The sequence below is a fragment of the Sceloporus occidentalis genome, unplaced genomic scaffold (genome assembly GCF_023333645.1).
Source record: "Sceloporus occidentalis isolate IW3139 unplaced genomic scaffold, rSceOcc1.0.p SCAF_1, whole genome shotgun sequence".
Taxonomy (NCBI): Eukaryota; Metazoa; Chordata; class Lepidosauria; order Squamata; family Phrynosomatidae; genus Sceloporus; species Sceloporus occidentalis.
The window spans coordinates 256412725-256433473 of NW_028316981.1; the positions used below are offsets into that span (position 1 = coordinate 256412725).

Consider the following 20749-nt stretch of genomic DNA (forward strand, 5'->3'; position numbering starts at 1 on the left):
TTAAATTAAAAGTCACAATGTACTGGTGAAATATAAAATATAACAATTACATTAGAAGGATTGCAGCCTGTAAGAGCCTTCCCCTGCCTAGTACCCTTCAGATTTGTTGGAAGAGATCTCCTATCATCCCCAAATTAGCAACCACTTAATTTTAAGAATTAGTAAACTACCCAATTAATTTAAAAATGATGAATATAAGGTTATTTTTGCCATGCCAAAACAATTACATTGCTAGTAAAGTACCTTAACATAGTGTGCACATGTTGAAATGTCTTTTTAATAGTGGTTTTCATGGCTGTTCTCATAGTTCTGGCTGGATCCTGCAAAGACTCTTACGGAACATAAGGAACTCATAAACAGTAAGTATTTAATTCATTCTTCATAAAACATAGTTTAGTGATGGCTTGGAAAATACACGTTGAGTCTTCCTTATTTGGAAATTCAAATCCAACATACTCCAAAATCCAACATAATCCACATGGGTGACTGAGATAGTGACACCTTTGCTTTTTAATGGTTCAGCATACACAAACTTTGTTTTAAGATCAAAATTATTATTGTATAAAATTACCTTCATGCTGTGTATATAAGGTTTATATGAAACATAAATGAATGTTGTATTTAGACTTGGATTGCATCTCATTATGTATGTATATGCAAATATAGGTATTCCAAAATCTAAAAGAGAAGTCTGAAATCTAAAATGCTTCTGGTTCCAAGCATTTTGGATAAGGAAGACTTGACCTGTATTACATTTACAGAATGTCTGATAGCTTTAAAGTTCCTCAAATGATTCACCAATACTGCTGTATGTAGCAAATTCAAATTTGCGCACACTCCCAAATTTCTGCTGCTTCTCTTTCTAGCAACATAAATGTCTGTGTTCAAACTATTCTGTGTTCAAACTAGAACTTTTGAAATTTCTAAATTATAGTACTTTATATAAACTGAGATTCCATTTTATTTTTAATATTAAACTTGCTTTTTAAAGGGAGAGGTACCTTTGAAATTATAAAAAACAGAATTTGCAAGGCAATTTGCCCAGTAGGAGTGGATCCCATAGAAGTTGGGATTGTGCAGTAAAGAAAGATGATTGATGGAGTGTAGGGCTTCTTGGCCCCAGGAAATTCCTGAGTGCCTGGATTACATCAGAGGGAAGCTGCCATGACTCAATTAGTTGTTTAGACAAAAAAGGCAGGAGCCCAGTAACAAAAAATATATTGACCAGTCCATTCATTTAGTTGTTTCAAGCATCCAGTCTGATGGTGTACCAGCATGCTAATCCTGAAGCTAGCATGTTGTGTGATTGTCTCTCACACTAATGAAATATGAAGTGCATAGTTGTACCTTCTCAGTGAAGAGTATCATGTATACAACAAGTGGTAGCAATGCCAATGAATCCATTTTAATTCCATGTTGTAATGTAATAAAAAGTCAAAAAGTCAAAGAGGGATGAATACTGATGGAAGACACTGCAAATGTGTTCAGGACTTCAGTGATTTGCTTTTGTGTTTCAAAAATTAATTAGCTTTTATTTCTAATAGCTGGTCCACCTTATACTCTGTACTTCGGTGTTAAATTTTATGCAGAAGATCCATGCAGACTAAAGGAAGAAATCACCAGGTATAGTATTAATAACATTTAACCATTTGGACTATAGTTGAGCAGGCAGTATTAAAGTAGCATGTATATTAATTTTTTAAAAATGAGAGAGGAAGGGACAACTTAAGGGTTTGATTTCCATGTTTAAAACTTTCAAAACTTTCCAGAACTGTTAATGAGATGAGTTAAAGTTAAATTTTATTGGAGTGTGTCCAAAGTTTTTCACTGATCTTGAAGGGGTTTCCTTTTCTTGTCTGAAATTTTTTTAGGTTTATATTTTACTATGAGCTATTTCCTTCTAAAGAACATTAGTTGTACTCCCTTAACTTCTGTCATTATTCTAGCCTGCTGTGAGAAAAAGCTAATTTATTTTCAAAAGAGATCTGCTCAGATGAAACACAACACAGCTTTATAATGAAAAATTTGTAGCTCATGCTGCATTAAATAGTGATTTTAATTTGTTACATAAGATTCATAAAGGCATTACAGTCAGATGTTGATTGTGCTGCATGTTAAACAGAGTTATTTGGTGTGGAACTTTAACCTTGCTCAAGCAAACCCAATCAAAATGCTGGTATGCAATGTTGGGTGCACAATATAGGTTGTATGGGAGACATCAGCTCATATTCAAATCTGGTAATGCTAAATTATATATTGACAGTGTGTGGAACCAGAAGTGTATGTATGCAAACCACTAAGCTTGCAGTTCATAGCTGTGTGTAAAGAGAATAATGAGTGACCTCCTCCTTTTACAATTGTTGTAACATTTGTCCTGATCTAGCAATGGGAACTCAATAACTCCACAAGTATAGCAGATAAAAGTTCTAATACTGTATGTGAAAATAAGCTACTTTTCTTATTGGAGTTCTTTCATCTAGTCATGTAGAGTAGTGAAAATGAAAAGATCAAATAGCCAGCAGTTTTGATTTACTTGATTTTCATTTGTGAGAACTTTAAAAAGAAAGAAAGATGTTCATGAATATTCTTGCCCAGAGCTGTGGAACACAAGTTGTTCAAAGAAAAGTGGATTTCAAAATGAAAGAAAATGTTCTTGAAAGAGTGAGACATGTGCAAGACTCCCAGCATCCTCATAAAACTGCAATTCCCAGGATTCTTTCAGAGGCACAATGATTATTAAGTTGGGGTCAAATTGATTTAGATCATGAGATGTATCCTAAGGCTGCTGATAGCAATGTCAACCTTTACCTTTTAATTTTATCATAAATTCCAGCAGCACATTCACAGAGGAGTTTATCACACGGGAGGAATTTCTTTTAATTTTGAATGAAAAGAAAGTGGGGCCAGAATGCATTCACGTGAATTCTCTAGTTCAGCAAATTTACATGAATTCGAATTGCGTTCGAACTGACTTCCCATTGCCCGAAAATAGCTTGCCATTGCCTGAAATTGCATGTGATCACCTCTCACGCAATAACGTGAAATCCCATGATTGTATTCGAACTGACTTCCCATTGCCCAAATTTGAGTGTAGTAGTCTATCACACAATAACATTAAACCCCATGATTGCGTTCGGATTGTCATTGGATTATACTTCCAGTTTCCCTTGTCTGATAAAGTCCAGAGTGTAATATACAGTTGGCCTTCTGTTTGTGCGGGTATCCATTCCGGACCCCCCCCCCCTTGCGAAAATGGAGGCTCACATGTATTCAAGCCTCATAGGGCATGACCCCGTGCGTGCAGCCTGGGCACATGTGCCATTAGAAATAACGGAGGTTGCCCCTCTATGCATAATCGAGGCCATGATTCTCAGATCTGCAAGTTAGGAGGGGGGACTGTATATTGATACCACTTATATAACGGCCTGGTAAACTGTATGTTTTCTCTTTCACATTTAATTCACAAAGGGAAAGCTTATGCATTTGCAATAAAGTTTTAGATGAACCAACATTTGATTACCAGTTTATGATCTTGCTGTTTGCCCCTTGGGGAACTAATCTTACAGTTATTCTTATCAACATGTAATAGTGAAATATCAGTGTATTAGGATCTTTACAATTGTCTCGTTAATTTTATTTCCTTTCTTCGTTTTAGGTATCAATTTTTTTTACAGGTGAAGCAAGATGTCTTGCAAGGTCGCTTGCCATGCCCCATCAACACTGCTGCTCAGCTGGGAGCTTATGCTGTTCAGTGTATGTGTTTCAGGTCTACTGATATTGTATTTCTCTCATTAACAATAATCCATTTGTTTATTTATTAGAAATATTTTATGCAGCTTTTCATTTGTAAAAATATCAAAGTTTATAATGAAACAACCACCATAAAACAAGAAAACAATCTGGCAAAAACACAAGAATTCAGCATATTAAAAGAGGTCTGACTGGATCATACCCTCCAGCTATCCCGGTGTTGCTAAGACAGTCCCAGTTAATCCTCTGTTATGCTACTTTCCCAGCTACTTTAAAAGTATTCCAGATTCTCTTTCCTCCTACCACTTTCCTCCTTTGTCCTCTGCTTACTTCGTTTGCTGCAAACTGAGTTCAAATTGCAAAAGCAGTTTGTACTCAGTTAACTCGGTAGGGGAGGAGACAGTGAAGGGGCAGAATCTTGCCCTTTCCAGTAGCCTCATGCAAAAGGAAACTGCTGCAGCCTTTCCTAGCTTGTGTGTTCTTTCTCATTTATAACTTTTGCCATCTTGATCACATTCTGATGTCTCTTGGGACAATTTAAATCTGTGAAATGTTGGCATGTATAGACCTTAAATACTCCAGTGTTGAGGTGTGATGTTGTACAGAAGGAAGATAATTTCATAGGGAGTGCACCACTACAGAGAAGGCCCACCTCTATGTTACTGTCAAATAGAAACAAGATGTATCTCCCTTGAAAACCAGGGTGGCTTGGGAGGTTTTGAATAGGAGAGGCCTTCTTGAGCTTACTGGGACCTCAGTTGCACAGCAATTGCATATTTGCATATTTACAGCAAATACAGCACAACTTTGATTACATTTAAAAATCAGAATTGCAGTGAATTTAATATGGTGGCCTTTAAAGACTAATAGGTCTGTTATGACATTTGCTGTTGTGAGCTAGACTCCATCAGTTTATGCCCTCATTTTCCTTTTTGTATAAATTATGTAAATCCTATTGATGCAGTGGAATTCAGTGAATTTGTGTGTTGTTAAAGATACCACAAGATTCTTTGTTTTCTTTAGCATGGATGATGCAGATTAAAGTTATCAAAAAAAAAGGGGGGGAAGCCCTCCAAATTTAATTCCAGTATGCTTACTCACAAATACGTTATAGGAAAGGTTTAGAGAAACTTTACTGCACTTGATTTATCCTGTGAAAATTTAGTATTTGTAAAAGTTGTAGGCCACAAAATTGATTAGGAAATCTTTACAATTTAGTAAATTTTATTACTTTAATTAGTTTATGGAGTTCAAATCTGTAGTTGAGTGGTCATGAGGATAGAAGTATTGCTAAGGTACATCTATTCACCTCTCTTTTACCCTCATGTTTGCTGTTTACATTTCTTTTTCTGAAGAGGGCAGGGTCACTTTCTCAGTGTAATGAATCAGCTTCATACAACATTCCAGATAGCTTCTTTTAAAAACAATTGGGAATTAGTAAACCTTGCTAGTCTACTTTCTCCTTGACCTGATGTATCAGAATTGCTGGAAAATTGAGTTAGACATATGTGGGACTAGCTTTTATAATAATATAATATAATAATAATTAAAGTTTATTTATATCCCGCCCCTTGAGGTCAATCGGGGCAGCTAACAACAATAAAATACAATACATTGTAGATCAAAATTCCCTCCCCCCTTAAAAATTATTAAATCAATTATAATTAAAACCAACTAATTAAACAACATTAACACATACACATTATTACAAGACAAACAAAACAAAACAAAACAGTAGACTACGGTAGCATTTCCAAGGAGGACCTTGGGGACTCTCATAAGAACAGGGTTCCTGAGGCCAGGGTTATCTATTCCGGAAAGGCCTGCCAGAAGAGATCCCTCTTGACAGCCTTTTTAAAGCTGTCTAAAGATGTCAATTGACGGATCTCGTCTGGCAGGTCGTTCCACAATCTGGGGGTGACAACAGAAAAAGCCCTCTGGGAGGTAGCCGAAAGCCTAGCTCTTTGAGGCTGTAGCAAATTCCTCCCAGAGGACTGGAGTGTGCAGGGAGGATTATATGGGAGGAGGCGGTCCCTGAGATAGTTTGGGCCCAAGCCATTTAGGACTTTAAAGGTGATAACCAACACCTTGTACTGGGCCCGGAAAGTAATAGGCAGCCAGTGGAGGGACTTCAATACCGGAGTAATATGATCCCTCCTCAATGTTCCTGACACTACTCTGGCCGCCATGTTCTGCACTAATTGCAGTTTCCGAATCAAGTACAAGGGTAGCCCCATGTAGAGCGCATTACAGAAATCTAGACGTGAGGTTACCAGCACGTGTACAACAGTCTCGAGATCCCTTACTTCCAGAAAAGCGTGCAGTTGGCGTATCAGCCGAAGCTGATAACAGGCGCTCTAGACTGTCGCATTTACCTGATTTATCATCAGGAGTGATGAGTCAAGGAGCACCCCCAGACTGTGAACACAGTCACTAGAGGAGAGTGTGACCCCATCCAGGACTGGAGGTTGCAACCCAATTCTTGGTTTTGGGGCCACTACCATGAGCACCTCTGTCTTGTCCGGATTCAGTTTCAATCTGTTTTTCCTCATCCAGCCCATTACTGCTTGGAGGCATTCATTGAGAGAGGAGATGCCATTAGAATTCGAAGCTGACGAACGAGACACGGAGAAATAGATCTGGGTGTCATCAGCGTACTGATAACACCCAGCTCCATAACTCCGAATAATCTCACCCAGCGGTTTCATATAGATGTTAAATAAAATCGGGGACAGTATAGCACCCTGTGGAACCCCACAGGTGAGCTCCCTTTTACTGGAGCAGCTGTCCCCAAGCAGCACCTTTTCTTATTAACTGTTCAGTGGAGTTATTCTATGAATGTTCAGAGAGGAGTTTATTCCACTTCTGTACCATACCTTCAATATTGTCATACCCAGTACTTGATTTTAAGATTAAATTGCAAAGTGGGATCCAATCCTAATTTCTTCCCATATATCATCATTTTTGTCCTTTCTTTCTTTTTTTGTGCTTTTTTTCTCCCTTTCTTTTGTTCATTTTGTTGGTTTATGCTTTTTCTTGCTCTCTTCCCCATATCTCTCTCCCTTTCTTAAGGAATCCTAAACAAACAAACAAACAAACTGATAGTGAAAAAATAGAGGAGGTTTTGTCATGACCAATGTTTTTAGATCATTCTGTTCCTCCTGGCTAAATTGTAGTGAATGCCATTACCTTGCATTTTTTCTTGGAAGGCAATTCTTCCACTTTCCTCAAATCCCAGATTTCCATTGTCATACATATTCCTAATAATTAGGCTGAGAAATAAAATATTTTGGGAAATGACAGACCATTGAATGAGTATTGAAAACCTTTTTTCTATGTGTACTATGTAGCTGAGCTTGGAGACTATGACCCGTACAAGCACACTGCAGGTTACGTTTCAGAATATCGGTTTGTTCCAGACCAGAAGGAAGAATTAGAAGATTCCATAGAGCGGATACACAAAACACTCATGTAAGAATTTAGTTTTATAAACTAGTGTTGCAAAGGAAATGTTATGCAGAAGAATTCATTTCAGAAAGAGTGCAGTTGTGAAAATGGGAAGAACTACTGTTTGCTATTTTAAATATGCTTGTATGCATTTTTTACCCTTTCTAAAGAAGAGCATATATATGACCCAGTTTATGTCTTAAAGTGCCATTTAAGCCTAGGGCATTGTGTCCAATATATCCAGTGTGTTATATTGACATATGCTATGCAGTCTTCAGGTTCCAACCAGAGGCACTTTAAATGATATGAATGGTTAAATACAAAAAGACAAAGGACAATCATTTAACTCCATTGACATAAACACGTAACGCCTACCAGAAGTAGAGAAATAGAAATAAAGGAGGAAGTTGCAGCAGTAAGAGTTTACAAAAGTCTAGTGGCACTCATAATAGTCAAGATAAGGTTAATCTATCAGCATACTTTGGCAGAATTTTACATTTCTTAATCAGAAAGGTGAGAAATGAAAAACATATTTGAAAAATGAGTCATGTGAATAAGTTATGGGTTGTGGAACTAAATGAGCAGAGAATAGAGCCAAATGATAAGATGATTACAGTACAGAATGTCACTGTTTGTAGAAGTTGTGAAACACTGGGGAGATTAGTCTCTGTATTCAAGAGTGATGGCTGATGTGCAGCATTTTTAATATGGCAAGAGAATATGAAGAATTAATAAATTCATTTGTAAGAATGGAGCAAAACGGGAAAACATCTGGTGAGATAAAGAACACAAATGCTTGCGATCTGTTGTTATGGTAACACATTTGTAAAATTTATATGACAATTTACATTACAAAATGTAATTATACAGAAATATAATAATGGATTCCATTATTTTATAGTCAAGGTGTTCATTCTTTTCACTTTTGAATGATATTTGGAGTTGTGAGAAGCAAGGGCTACCAACCCATGTGCACATAGTCACAAGCATTCTACACATGTGTGCACACATGCTTTCTCCACACATGTTTTCATTTTGCTCTCCCCCCCCCCCCCCCATATCTCAGCATGTTTCCAAGCAATTTCCACTAAGACTGGTGTTAGCTAGCAGGGTTAAGAACTCAAGAAGCAGAAATTCTCTGTGCAGCTGACATGACCAGATGAGGAGGGAGGCGGTACACAGGAAGGTGCTGGTGCTGCAAGCTGTACATTTCTGTTTTAGAACGTAATAGAAGAATGACTTTACTTTGACATTGTCTTGTAAGCTTTCTTCTTTTCCCAGAAATGAAGTGGACTTTTTAAAGCTTACTGACTTCCTGGCACTATTGTGTCTTAGAAACTGAATGCATTAAATGTAGGAAGCGACCTGGTGAATTGAGCCATTCTTCAGACTGAGCAGATATAGGAGATTATCACATGGAAGATAAGGACGGGAGCAAAATGGATTGCTCCTATCCTTATCCTGTCCTACTTGCGTGATCGTGCGAAAGATTTACCACATATGGTGCATTTACCCTATTCTTCTCCTGTCATTGAAGTGTAATGGCCTTGTCATTTGCTATTAACAGAAGTTTCCGTTAATACCAAATGACGGGGTCATTACACTTGACTGATGGAAGAAGAATGGGATAAGTATGCTGTATGTGGTAATCTTTGGAACGATAATGTGAATAGGACAGGATAAGGACAGGAGCAATCCACTTTGTTCCTGTCCTTATCCTCCGTGTGAAAATTTCAGTATCACGATCGATAAGATTAGGTAGGCTCCTTGAGGGTGTTTGATATTACAGTCCACCCTTTCCTTACATGGGGAATCCATTCCAGACCCCCTCCCCCCGCATAAGGCAAAAAGCACATATGCTTGAGCCCCATTAGATATAATGGGGGTTGTGCTCGCTGTGCGTGCCATTCACCCATCCTCCTGGTGGCTTCCACATAAGCTGGAAGCTGCCTATAATGAGCCTGTGTGTGGTGTGGGCTCACTGTATTTAACACATGCGCAGAGAAAAGTGATGCTGTGGGGTGGGGGTAATATTGCAAGAGAACCTCTTTATGGAACCTATGTATATTAATGAATTAAATCTCTATAATGCCTCTGTGAAATATTGCAAGCCTATTGTGAAGTATAATGACCTACTTGCTCTGTTTGTATTTCAGTCTTATATCACTAAGTCTTTTTTTTTAAAAAAAGTTAATGCCTCTAAAGAAGGAGACTTCTCATCAAAAGTCATAACAATTTTGATTATTTTTCACTGTCATGTTTAGAAATTTTAAAAAGTTGCAAACCACTTTACAGCCTGTCTTAATGACAACACAGTTGTGCAAAACAAAGGATGCAATTCTGCACTATCTAATGAAAATGCTAAAGGTCATTACATCCAAATAATGTAACTATGTACAAGAATGTAAACAATTTTTGGTTGTTCTGTAAATCTTTTTTTAAATGGGATATTTTGGAGTTGTAATAGTTAAGTTAAAGGTACATCTTTAGACAAAAACCTAATAGCTTACTGGCTAATGTAGGATAAAACAGCAGAACACCTACCTGCATTAAGCCTTAGAAAGAATGACTGGTTCCTCTTACCAAGGGTAGTGCTGTTCCCTTCTCCATGCAAATATTGTTGACTATGAGTCACTTTCCCTGCAATTTCCCACAAATTCTCAAAGACCCTGTTTGTGCAGTTTCTCCTTCCAAAAGGGTGGTGTGATGATAACTTGTGGTAATGGCAGTCCCGGTTCTTATTTTACATCATCTTCCTGTCTTGTTTTGTTTCTGTCTTGACTTTCTCCCAATAGGGAACCCAAGCTGACTCATAACAGATTAAAAAACTAATAATAGTAGTAGAAAACAGTTTAAACACTATTAAATAAACTATTCTGTTAAAACAGTAGTATTTTGAAATGATGTAAAAGCATTTAAAATGTGGGATACTTATGAATCAGAGACAAGTCAATATCCTTCACCTTTGCCAGGAAGCCACACGAGTGTATTTTTTAAAAAAAGAAATTCCTTCGTGTTGAATAAACACAGGTAGTATTGTTATATTAAACAGGGGCCAAGTTCCAGCTGAGGCAGAACTGAATTACCTAGGTGTGGCAAAGACGCTTGAAATGTATGGAGTTGATCTTCATCCTGTCTACGTGAGTAATATTGTTTAAAAATAAAGGCATACATTGCGTAGCTTTACTGACTGTTGTCACAATCCCTTAATTTTTGTGAGCACTCAAGCTTAACACATGAAACTTTAAGCTCCTGGACTTTAAATATTAACCCTGCCAGCAGTGTGAGTGTGACTACCTGCAGATCCAGGAGCTCCCTGTGTCTTTTTTCTGTACACCAAGTGTTCTGGAAAGGGGAGGAAACTTTAAAGGGATGGTACTAAATTAACCCATATAATAAGAATTGATGCTTGGTGCAGGGCAAGACATGAGTGATATTCTTACTGTGAGGACTGGCCCCCTGCTTTCCATGGTGGGCAGCTAGATATAGATAACTATGTTTCACATACAATTACAGACTAGATTGGAAGTGGTCTTACTATGAAGGCAGGAAGTGTGTTCACCAGACCAGTGGCCATGCTGCCTGGGGATTTTCTGTGAGCTGTAGTCTGAAAGGTAATGTTTTAATGTTTGGGGCATTGTGCCAAAGTACAGTTACTCTTGGGTTCAGTGAAGGAACTTCCCATCATGAAAGTCAAGTTAAGCAGTCAAGTAGAAGTTGAAAGCTGAAGTTGAGAATGAACATTTCAGTTCCCTCTTTTTCTTGAGAGGTACTTTAGGCACACACAAGAATTTATTATGACCTAAATCTAATTGCTTTCAAAACTGTAATAGATCCATTAAATCAGTTGCTGATAGTCAACACCTATGTAAACTGTATTGATTCAATAGTTTAGTTTGGACTAGGAATTGGCTTAAAGCCCATTTACCTACCGAGACTATATTAACTTGTTTCCTTTCAACAGTAGGCTCAAATGCCAAACCACAAATTGCGTCTGCAGTTCTTTTCAATCTCAAAAGGAATTTGCCATAGAGCATAGTAGCTCAGTCCATTTGAATATATGGACCTGGCTATGCAGTTCTTTGGATTCTGGACAATTGTCCACTTGAATTGACTACGGAAGACTGATATCAAAAACACAATAACTCCAGTATTTAATAAGTCACTGCACTACTACTACTACTACTACTACTTCTTCTTCAAAGAAATGTTCAAATGGACATGAACAGCATGGATTAAGGAGACTTTCCGAGATATAATGTGGTTGCATATCCATATAAAAAGCAATTAACTGTGCTGGAAGAATAATATGGATTACAAATCCAACGGATTTATTTTAAGTGTCATTACAAGATAAAAGGAGTTTATTACAAAGGATATGTTCAGGCAGGAAATATGAAAGTAAACCAAGAAGCTGAGTAAGGCCCTTAAAAAGTTCACAGTAACAGGAAATGACAGATAATTAGTAGTTCAGAGCTGCAGAAGCTATTGTTTTATATTCATGTTGAAAATTCCTTAAATTTACACAAATTTAATGAATTAAAAAAACGAATTAAGTATTATAATGCATGATCTGCTTTCGGTTGGCCACCTTGGCAGCTGAATAGCTTTGAAATGTTCTCCAGTCTCTCTCTCTCTCCACACTGGGGCATTCAGGGAAGAAAAAGAGGGAACCCTCTCTAAAAGTATGTGTTATTTACATGTGTAGTATTAACTTTATTTTCCAGGGTGAAAACAAATCCGAATATTTTCTAGGATTAACTCCTGTAGGAGTGGTTGTATACAAGAATAAAAAGCAAGTAGGAAAGTATTTTTGGTAAGTAGGCATATAAAAATAATGGGGTTTAAGAAATAATGGCCACAATCCTGCATTGGCAGATATGGCTACAAGATGTAACTACAATATTCTTCCATCTAAACCACAACCCACCCTTTCTTAGCTGCAGCCTCCCCCTCCAACTATTTCCTGGTTGATGGAGCTGGGAAGTGTAAGGGAATAGCAGACAAGCATCCAGTTATTTTTCTATAGCTAGATACATAGTGACAGGCATTTATAGGTCCCCCTGGAGTCATTTGGAGGTCCCCATGCATGATATCATGTTTATCTAGCATGTTAATCTAACTGAATACTTGTCTGTTTTTCCACTCCCATCATCTACAAAATGGCTGGGTTTGTTTGGAGAGGGGGTTGCAGCTGAGAAAAGGTAGGTTTGGGGGATGATTTTTTTCTGTTTCACAGTTGATAGAAGATCTGGACCTTTGCAGTGACCACAAAAAGTGTTGGGATGGTGTAACTCCAATTTATGCCATCATAATTCAGAAGCAGGATGCCAGACATTGTGTTCTTTATTAATGCAAGTTCTGTTTATAAAATATTTACATTATTCAGATAGCTTCATAATTATATATCTCAATCTGGAAACAATAGTTTCACAATATTTTGCTCACCAAGTGGCTGTGCAGACTGTCTCTGAAGGACACTCCATCATCCCCAGATTGGGGCCACAGCAACTACATGCTGCAGCCCCGATCTGGCCTTTCCAGGTGCAAAAAGGAAACACAAAAAGCAGCTCCTTTTTGCATCCTGGAAAGGCTGTGGTGTCGCGGCTTTAAGGTGCTTCTTTGGGGCTATGTTGTGTAAACGTAGCACCAGAGGAGTGCCGTGATGCCTTGCGCCATGTGGAACAGCATGTGGTGTCATGCTGCCATGGGGGCAGAGGCGGGGTGTGCATTGTATGGATGCCATGCCTTGACTCCCCCCCCCCCCCCCCCCCAGGATGGTCTTAATAGACAGTCTACACAACCCCATAATGAGTGTATTTAATTCCTTCTCTAATGAAGAAGTAGGCAGAATTATATTGCAACTTCCATATACTTTCACCAGCATAGACCAAAGGGACGGGTGATGGAAGTTGCACTTCACTAACAGCTGAAGGGTCATACAGTTGTCCACACCTGTTCTAATGAGTCTTTTAACACTTATTATAGCAAAGAAAAACAGTCTGTAGTTAGCATAGTTCCTGCAACATTTTATCAGGAGCAATCTCTAATGCAGCTTCATTCAGGAGAAGGCATTTTTGATAAAACTGCTATGGAGAACCAAAAGAGTCCACTGATTTACCTTTTCCACTTGTATTCCAACTGTTAATGCCTGCCATGATTTCAGGATTATGTTATTTAGAGTTAGATTTTTCAGGGTTCATTCAATAGTGGATAGAATTTATTTATTAAAGTACTGTTTAGCTGTCTCTCTTAGAAAACTACACCCTTCCTCATGTGTCATATAATATTTCTATTATTTAATCTGTGGTACTTTTATCTTTTTCAAACTGTTAGGCCAAGAATTACAAAGGTCCACTTCAAGGAATCTCAGTTTGAACTTAGAGTTCTGGGAAAAGATGTAAGTTTATATTTTTGTAGCCTGATTACAAAGATTATTAAGTACCTGGTCCTAAACACATTACAAAGAATTAATTTCATTGAATACAATGAGATTTATTTTTAAGCAAATGTGATGTGGATTGTGTTTAAATGTATCTAATAGCAAAACCTTCGTCTTTGTTCGAATGGTTTCTAACATGTCTTCTTAATTCTATTTGTTCTTTTGAGAAACACAAAAGAGGAGTTTTATAGAAGAGATGATGATGCCATGTCCACTGCTAATTTGTCTGTTAAAATTGAGCATGGATTGTCCCATTCTTATAGGAGAATGGGACTTTATTTGTACCATCTATAGTCATAGAGTCTTCTAAGACTGCGTGGAAATACTGTCCTACTTACTATAATTTATGCGTATATAATAAACTTGTCTGTAAGCGCCTTGAAATTATTTCAAACATTTAAGAAGATGAATAGAGATCTGGAAGCTTTCGAAAGGCTTGTGGTAAAAAGGCTGGTGACTGATTTGTTGATTTGCTGTGGCTTTTAAATGAGACTTTACTATCGTGCTTATGATATCAAACAGCTTGACAGCACTCAAGTAATGTCAAGCCCTGACAAGAATGCTTTAGGGAAGTATTTCAAAGAAGAAAGATACAAAATATTTTGTGTACTTTCTCCAGATCACGCTTTTAAAAACTTATACCTTGAACTAATGAACTTTGGTTTGAAACTGTGAGTGTGAGTGGTGAGACTGTGTATTCCTCTTTCCAATTCACATAGCTCTTCTCCTTAGCCCAGTATATTCTAGTTTCATATTGCATTTCTCTACAGCCAATCTTGGTTAAAAGCATTCTAACCTTGGTTGCCTAATTTCCAATGTGGAATCATGACAAGGGTTACCATATACTGTATACTTGTCTGTAAGTTGACTTCATGTCAAGGGCAGGTTTGGGGCCAAAATTATGGATTTTGACACGACCCATGGATAAGTCAAGGGTAAAACTTAGAGGTATGAACAAAGTATCTCAAGGATGAAGCAATGGAAGACAATGCCAAAACATTTACAAAATTCCATCAGGCATGTTTGTGCTCATACTAAAGGCTGGATGGATGAGAGAATAGAAGGGGAGTCAGTGATTCCAGGAGAGATTGTGGGCTTGCCTTTCGCCAGGTGATGATTCCTTTTTCAAAAATAAGAGTTAAAGTACAATACTTACATTGACCTGTGAATAAGTTAACTCAGTTTTGGGGGGTCAATGTTTTGACTAAAATTTCTAGACTTATACATAATTGTATACATAATTGTATTACAAAGCTAGCAAGCATGGTGTGTGTGGTGGAGACCAGCAAGACAAGTGACTTATTTTTTTAAGGAGGTTGTTTAACAAGTATATTTAAAATATTTAATAGTACAGACTCTTCTATTAGGGTGTAAACAGAAAAATATAACTAGGAAAAGAGTTATAAAAGAACAGGGAAGGAATTTGTGTTGTGGGCTAATGCTTATCCTGCTTTTTCCATGTGGTGAATGAGCTTCTTAAGTAAAGTTCAGTTCTGACACTCTGCTGCCTCTCCTTATGAGATGGTTGCTGTCTTGCTTCACATTCTTTTATCCTTTGCCATAGACCCCAGTTCTGTACAAGAGGACAAACATATGAACTGCACTGTATCTCATGATTTCCAGGGGCACAGACAAAAAATGGAATCCCACCACATCTTATCAGATCGCCCAGATTGAGTGTGTCTCCCTATAAATTAAGCTGCAACATGTTTTCTGCCTCTTTTTGTACTGATCATTGTTAAACAGGAAGCACAACAGAATGATAAATGGTGGCAGAGTCCAAACTGTCTAGTCCTAGAAGTGGTTACACCCAGAAAAAGATTGGGAGGAATCACATCCAGCAAACAGTTTTGAGCTTATGGTATGGGGCAGTCAGTACATAGCTAGGAGCTACATTTCCCTTTCCAAGATCTGTGGAACGGAGACATGTGGGAGGGCATGTCTTTCAGTAATAATAATAATAATAATAATAATATTTATTTGTATACCGCCCTCTGGCAAACCAATCCGGGCGGTTAACAACAGTAAAATATAAAATATCACAATTAAAAACACTTTATCCCTCCCCCCCTTAAGACAGTATTAAATAGTATAACATATTAAAAATACAATATCAAGGATAAAAACAGCAATTAAAACTAAAAACTCTGGAACGATATTGTAATAGATCTCTTATACCTGCTGAGCCTTGTGTCTTCCCAGGTACTGACTCTATCTTTCAGCTTCCACCTCCTTCCTTAGGAGAGGATAGTCTTTACAGAGTCAGTCATGGAGTGAGTGGCCCTAGGGAATGGTAATGCTTCCCCCTTGCCAGCCTGGCTCAGGAGCTGCTGTTGGGAGTCTTGGCTTAGGAATGTTGAAAGTTTAAGGTTTTCCTAGTTGCTTGAATTGTGTCAGAGCTCCAGACCCAGCACCTCTGCAGTTATTGTCAAGGTTGCTCCTTGTAGCTGGACAGGGTTCTTTTAAAAGAAAATTCGAATTGCTCAGTGGTGTGTGATTGTAATTTATGTGTGTAGTCTTCAGCAGCACATACAAACACAACCTACACTTCATTCACCAGTAACAACTAGAAAGTTTGAGCATGTGACAGTGAAAGACACAGAGGTTCAAACTAGCTCTGAGAGTGAGGAGGAGAGTGGTAGAACGAAAGTGATTGTGCTTAGAAGAACTCAGAGACCATGGGCCCATTCACACTACAAAAAAAATCGGTTCCCAAACCGATTCAATCACGTGAAGTTCATACTCACCCCGAATCTCACACAAGTGAATCCGAGGCTTGCACACCCGTTCCGTGGTAAATGGCCCCTAGCGCGGTGTTTTTGAAATCGGCGCAAATACCGTTTCTTTTAAAAAAACGCGGGTCCTGGGAATGAGAACTTGGCACCGATCGCGACCAAGGCAAATTGAGGGAGAGATTTAGGTCAGAGGGTTGGCAAAGGACAAGGCATTTCCTCCCCTCATTGGAGGGGAGGGGGAAGAGGAAAGAGCCCTGGGAAGAAGGGCTGCTGCTGGGCAAGGAGCGGGCAGGGCTCCTGGCGCCGGGAGGAAGGGGATGCTCTCCTCCTCCTCCTCCTCCTCCTCCTGCTCTCCTGCTGGTCCCTGCTCCCTCCGGGGCCATTCAAGGCTGCCTCTCTTGCTGGGGGACTTGGCCAACCCCAGGAGGGCACATTGCATGCCCACGGAGGCAGCCGCTTCCAGCCTGGAGCCTGGCACCCAGAGAGGGGCTCCCCCGAGAGCCAGCCTGGCAGCCAGGGGATGGCGGGAGGAGGAGGAGGAGGAGGAGGAGGAGGAGGAGGAGGAGGAGGGTCGCTGGCCAGGCAGCAGCAGGCCTCCAGCAGCTGAAGCAGGGAGAGAGATGCCTCTCTCTCTCTCTCTCTCTCTCTGTGTGTGTGTGTCAGAGGGAAAAAGGGGGGTGGTCTACTTCCAGCTCCCGCAGCCTCCCCATTGCTCTTCTCCCTCACAATCCCAAGGCTGGAAGGGATCCCCAAGGGACATCCAGTCCAACCCCCAATCAAAGAAACAACCCCCCCCTCTTTTGACAATCTATGCGCATGATTTTCAGGGTGACATGCCTGGGATGTAGAGAAATGGATGCAGCAGAAGCAGCCTCTTTTGACAATTTATGCGCATGATTTTTGGGGTGACATGTCTGTGTGCTTGCTTGTGCTTTATTTCCTCTTGCTCCTGGATTATTATTATTATTGTTATTGTTATTGTTATTGTTATTGTTATTATTACTGTTATATGCGGATGCTACAGTCAGAATGCCTGCACTGCATTTTCCCTTTATTCCCAATTGATTCCATGGGTTAGAGCATTCCCTCCCCTCATCAGAGGGGAGAGAGAGGAGGAAAGAGCCCAAAAGGTGGATGCAAAGGGTGACAGGTGGCAAAAGGGGGGGCTGGGCTGCATAGGGCTGGGGGTGGGGGGGAGATGGAGAAAGTGATGGAGGAGGAGGAAGGAGGAAGAGGAAGAGGAGGATTGCCCAGGCTGGGGGATGTAGGGAAATGGATGCAGCAGAAGCAGCCTCTTTTGACAATTTATGCGCATGATTTTTGGGGTGACATGTCTGTGTGCTTGCTTGTGCTTTATTTCCTCTTGCTCCTGGATTATTATTATTATTATTATTATTATTATTTATTAATGCGCTGCATTTCCCCTTTATTCCCAATTGATTCCATGAGGTTACTCTCTCTCAGCCTCAGTGGAAGGCAATGGCAAAGTGTAAGCAGGAGGAAAGGGGTCAGTTCAGCAGAGGGGGAAGCTACAATGTTGCAAAAGACCTCACTTACAATCAATGTTACATTTTTAAACAATTTTTTTTGAGCAAAGGGAAAGCTACAAATGTTGCTTTTAAAAGCATAAAAAAATGCATGACAATTCCATCCTTTGCCTGGGACAGGGGCAGATCTGACCCAAATGCCCACAGGTTTATAAAAAATTAACCCTGTGCCTGGCTCTTTAAAAAAAGGGAGGAGGGGGAGGACACTTTCTGATGCCCTGCAAAACGTCACCATGACGATCGCTTGATTGACAGCGGCCACCTCGCCAGCAGACACAGAATGCATTCGATTTCAAACAGAATGCATTCGATTTCAAATTTGTAGTGGGCACTTGCTAACGGAGCGATTCGGGGGAGGGGCATCTGGATCAGCCCAGTTCCTTCCACGTCTTTTATACCAGTCTGAATGGGGCCTTAGAAAGCTTCCAGAGCGTTTTGTTGTACAGAGTGTTAGAGCCTGTACTGTGGTAGCTGATGAGCCTGAGAGTTTCCAGGATTTGAAGTGCTATCCTGAGAAGGAAAGAGAGAAGTGGTTTTCTGCAATGGACAGGGAGTATTTGTCTTTGCTGGAAAATGAAGTGTTTGATGTGGTAGACAGAGCTGAAGAGCTTGAAAAGCTTGGGCTCAAATGCAGCGTTTCGGATGCTTGTGTGTACACGAGGACAGGAGTCACTTTGGTGATTTATGTGGATGACTTGTGCGTGGCAGCTCAGTCAGAACATGAGGTGCAGCTAGTACAGAAAGAGTTGTCCAGAAAGTTTGTATTGAAGGACTTAGGCAATCTGAAGTCTTACCTTGGGATTGAGGTTGAATGGACTGAAGATGGCAAGTGTTTGCTAAGCCAGAAGAAAAAGATAGAGAGATTGATAAAGAAATGTGGTTTGCAGAGTGCAAAAGCAGTAAAAACCCCAAATGACTCCTGGTTATGCCAGTTCAGAATCAACAGAAATTTCTGAGAATCCAGAATTGTTCAGGAGTGTGCTGGGCAGTTTACTATTTATTGCTAACAATACTATACCTGACATTTCATTTGCAGTTAGTGTTTTGAGTAGGAAGGTTAGTGAACCAAAGATGGCTGATTGGACTGCAGTGAAACATGTGTTAAGGTATTTGAAGGGCAGTAAAAATAGGAAACTAGTTATTCAAGGTAGCTTAGAAAGGCTAGAATGTTTTGTAGACAGCTCATTTGCATCTTAACGAATGGACAGAAAATCAGTGACCGGTTTATTAATAAGATTTGCAGGAAGTCCAGTGATCTGGAGAAGCAGAAAACAAAATTGTGTGGCTTTGAGCACAGCGGAAGCGGAATTTGCAGCCTTATCAGAGATTGCAGGGGAAGTGCAATGGGTTAGACAGTTACTGGAAGATCTAGGTGAGAAATGCACAGAACCAACATTAGTGTATGAAGACTCACAATTCTGCATTGCCATGGCAGAAACCGAAAACCTAAAGTGTCACACTAAATACATTGGTGTAAGGTACCGAAATGTCAGGGAGATGGTCCAGAATGGTGTCTTGAGAATGGAGTACATAGATACCAGGGACAATGTGGCTGATGTCTTCACAAAAGCATTGCCAGTGGAGAGACATGAGCAGCTATCCTGTGTGATTGGTATGGTACCATGACAACACAACTCTGACACACAGGCATGACATAGATCTGTACATTTTGGAGGGGAATGTTAAGGTATAGAGTGTATGAAAATGTTCAGGTGTAACATTTTGGAAATGGTTATTCACTTTGCAGAAGCCTGGAATTGGTTGACTCAAACCAGCAGGTGATGTCCAAGGTCACAGTGTGTGCCAGAGAGTACGTAGCAAGATGTAAATATACTGTGTCATCTTTGCAAGGGGGAAGATATTCCAAGATGCACAGGAAATTGTACAGGAAGGGGTTGAGCTAGATTGCCACATGGCAAATGTGTATATAAGCTCAGATGTCCGTTTGTACAGTTTTTGTTGGGTTTATAGTTGGTGGATGATGTTGGTGATTCTTCTCACGTGTGTCTTTGCAATAAATAAACAAAGTGCCTCTACGGAGATAAGCCAGGCGTCGGTTTGCCTTTCTTCTAGCAGCTGTTTTCCTGGCATGCTCCAGCAGCTAACAGTTGTTTATCTTCAACACAAGGCTTCCAAGTTTACTCTGCGTGCTCACGTTTGCATCACATTTGCTATAAAGTATAGCCAACACAGCTACCTCTGGATGTTTTCTGGATTTTAAGATATTGCATTATAGCTGCAACGGGAATCCAAAAGAGAGAGCCAATGGACTTGGACCTTATTCTTTGAGGTTTCGACCCCCAACAAAGATAAAACATTTTTTTCCTAAAATTGGGATTGCATTGGCATGTTTTACCTCAACACCACCGAAAGTTCAAAGATATATACATCTGAGGAAGTAGACTGTAGTCTACAAAAGCTCATGCTGCCAACTTCTTTCTTTCAGTTAGTCTCAAAACTGCTACAAGATCTCTATACATACCACCTAAAGTTTTCCTGATGCAAAAGCATGAAGAGTTCTTGAGAAATTCAGTATCCTCTGCCTAACAAAGGGGCCGGTGGCCTCACAAAGGATAGAGACATACTGGATTGCAAAGGAAATACTTTTTTGTATTGCAAATGGGTGTTAAATTTCCTGGACTTTGAGAATCTCCCAGTAGCCACATGGCCAGACGGAGCAAGTGTCAGCCTGAAAGAGATACCCCTCCATACCATCAGAGCTAAGAACAAAAACAGCAAAATGCAGGCCTATGACTAAAATCTTCAGTTTTTTTCTCCTGTATGGCTTTTAACACCTTGCTTGATGAAGAAGCCAGTGGAGATTTGAA

At 39.6% G+C, this 20749-nt stretch overlaps 1 protein-coding gene across 4 annotated transcripts in view; it reads left to right on the forward strand.

Annotated features, from left to right (window-relative positions):
* The window catches only part of EPB41L4A (erythrocyte membrane protein band 4.1 like 4A), a 121958-nt gene that overhangs the window by 59187 nt on the left and 42022 nt on the right, over positions 1 to 20749 (forward strand). For all 4 annotated transcript variants that reach the window (XR_016277429.1, XM_089492281.1, XM_089492277.1 and 1 more), the window contains exons 4-10: positions 308 to 359; positions 1545 to 1623; positions 3656 to 3753; positions 7101 to 7221; positions 10250 to 10337; positions 11925 to 12013; positions 13534 to 13597. Coding sequence is in view for 3 of the 4 variants with exons in the window: in XM_089492281.1 (XP_089348407.1) it covers positions 308 to 359; positions 1545 to 1623; positions 3656 to 3753; positions 7101 to 7221; positions 10250 to 10337; positions 11925 to 12013; positions 13534 to 13597 (591 nt within the window). In the remaining variant the exon portion in view is untranslated. The remainder of the gene's footprint in view (positions 1 to 307; positions 360 to 1544; positions 1624 to 3655; positions 3754 to 7100; positions 7222 to 10249; positions 10338 to 11924; positions 12014 to 13533; positions 13598 to 20749) is intronic.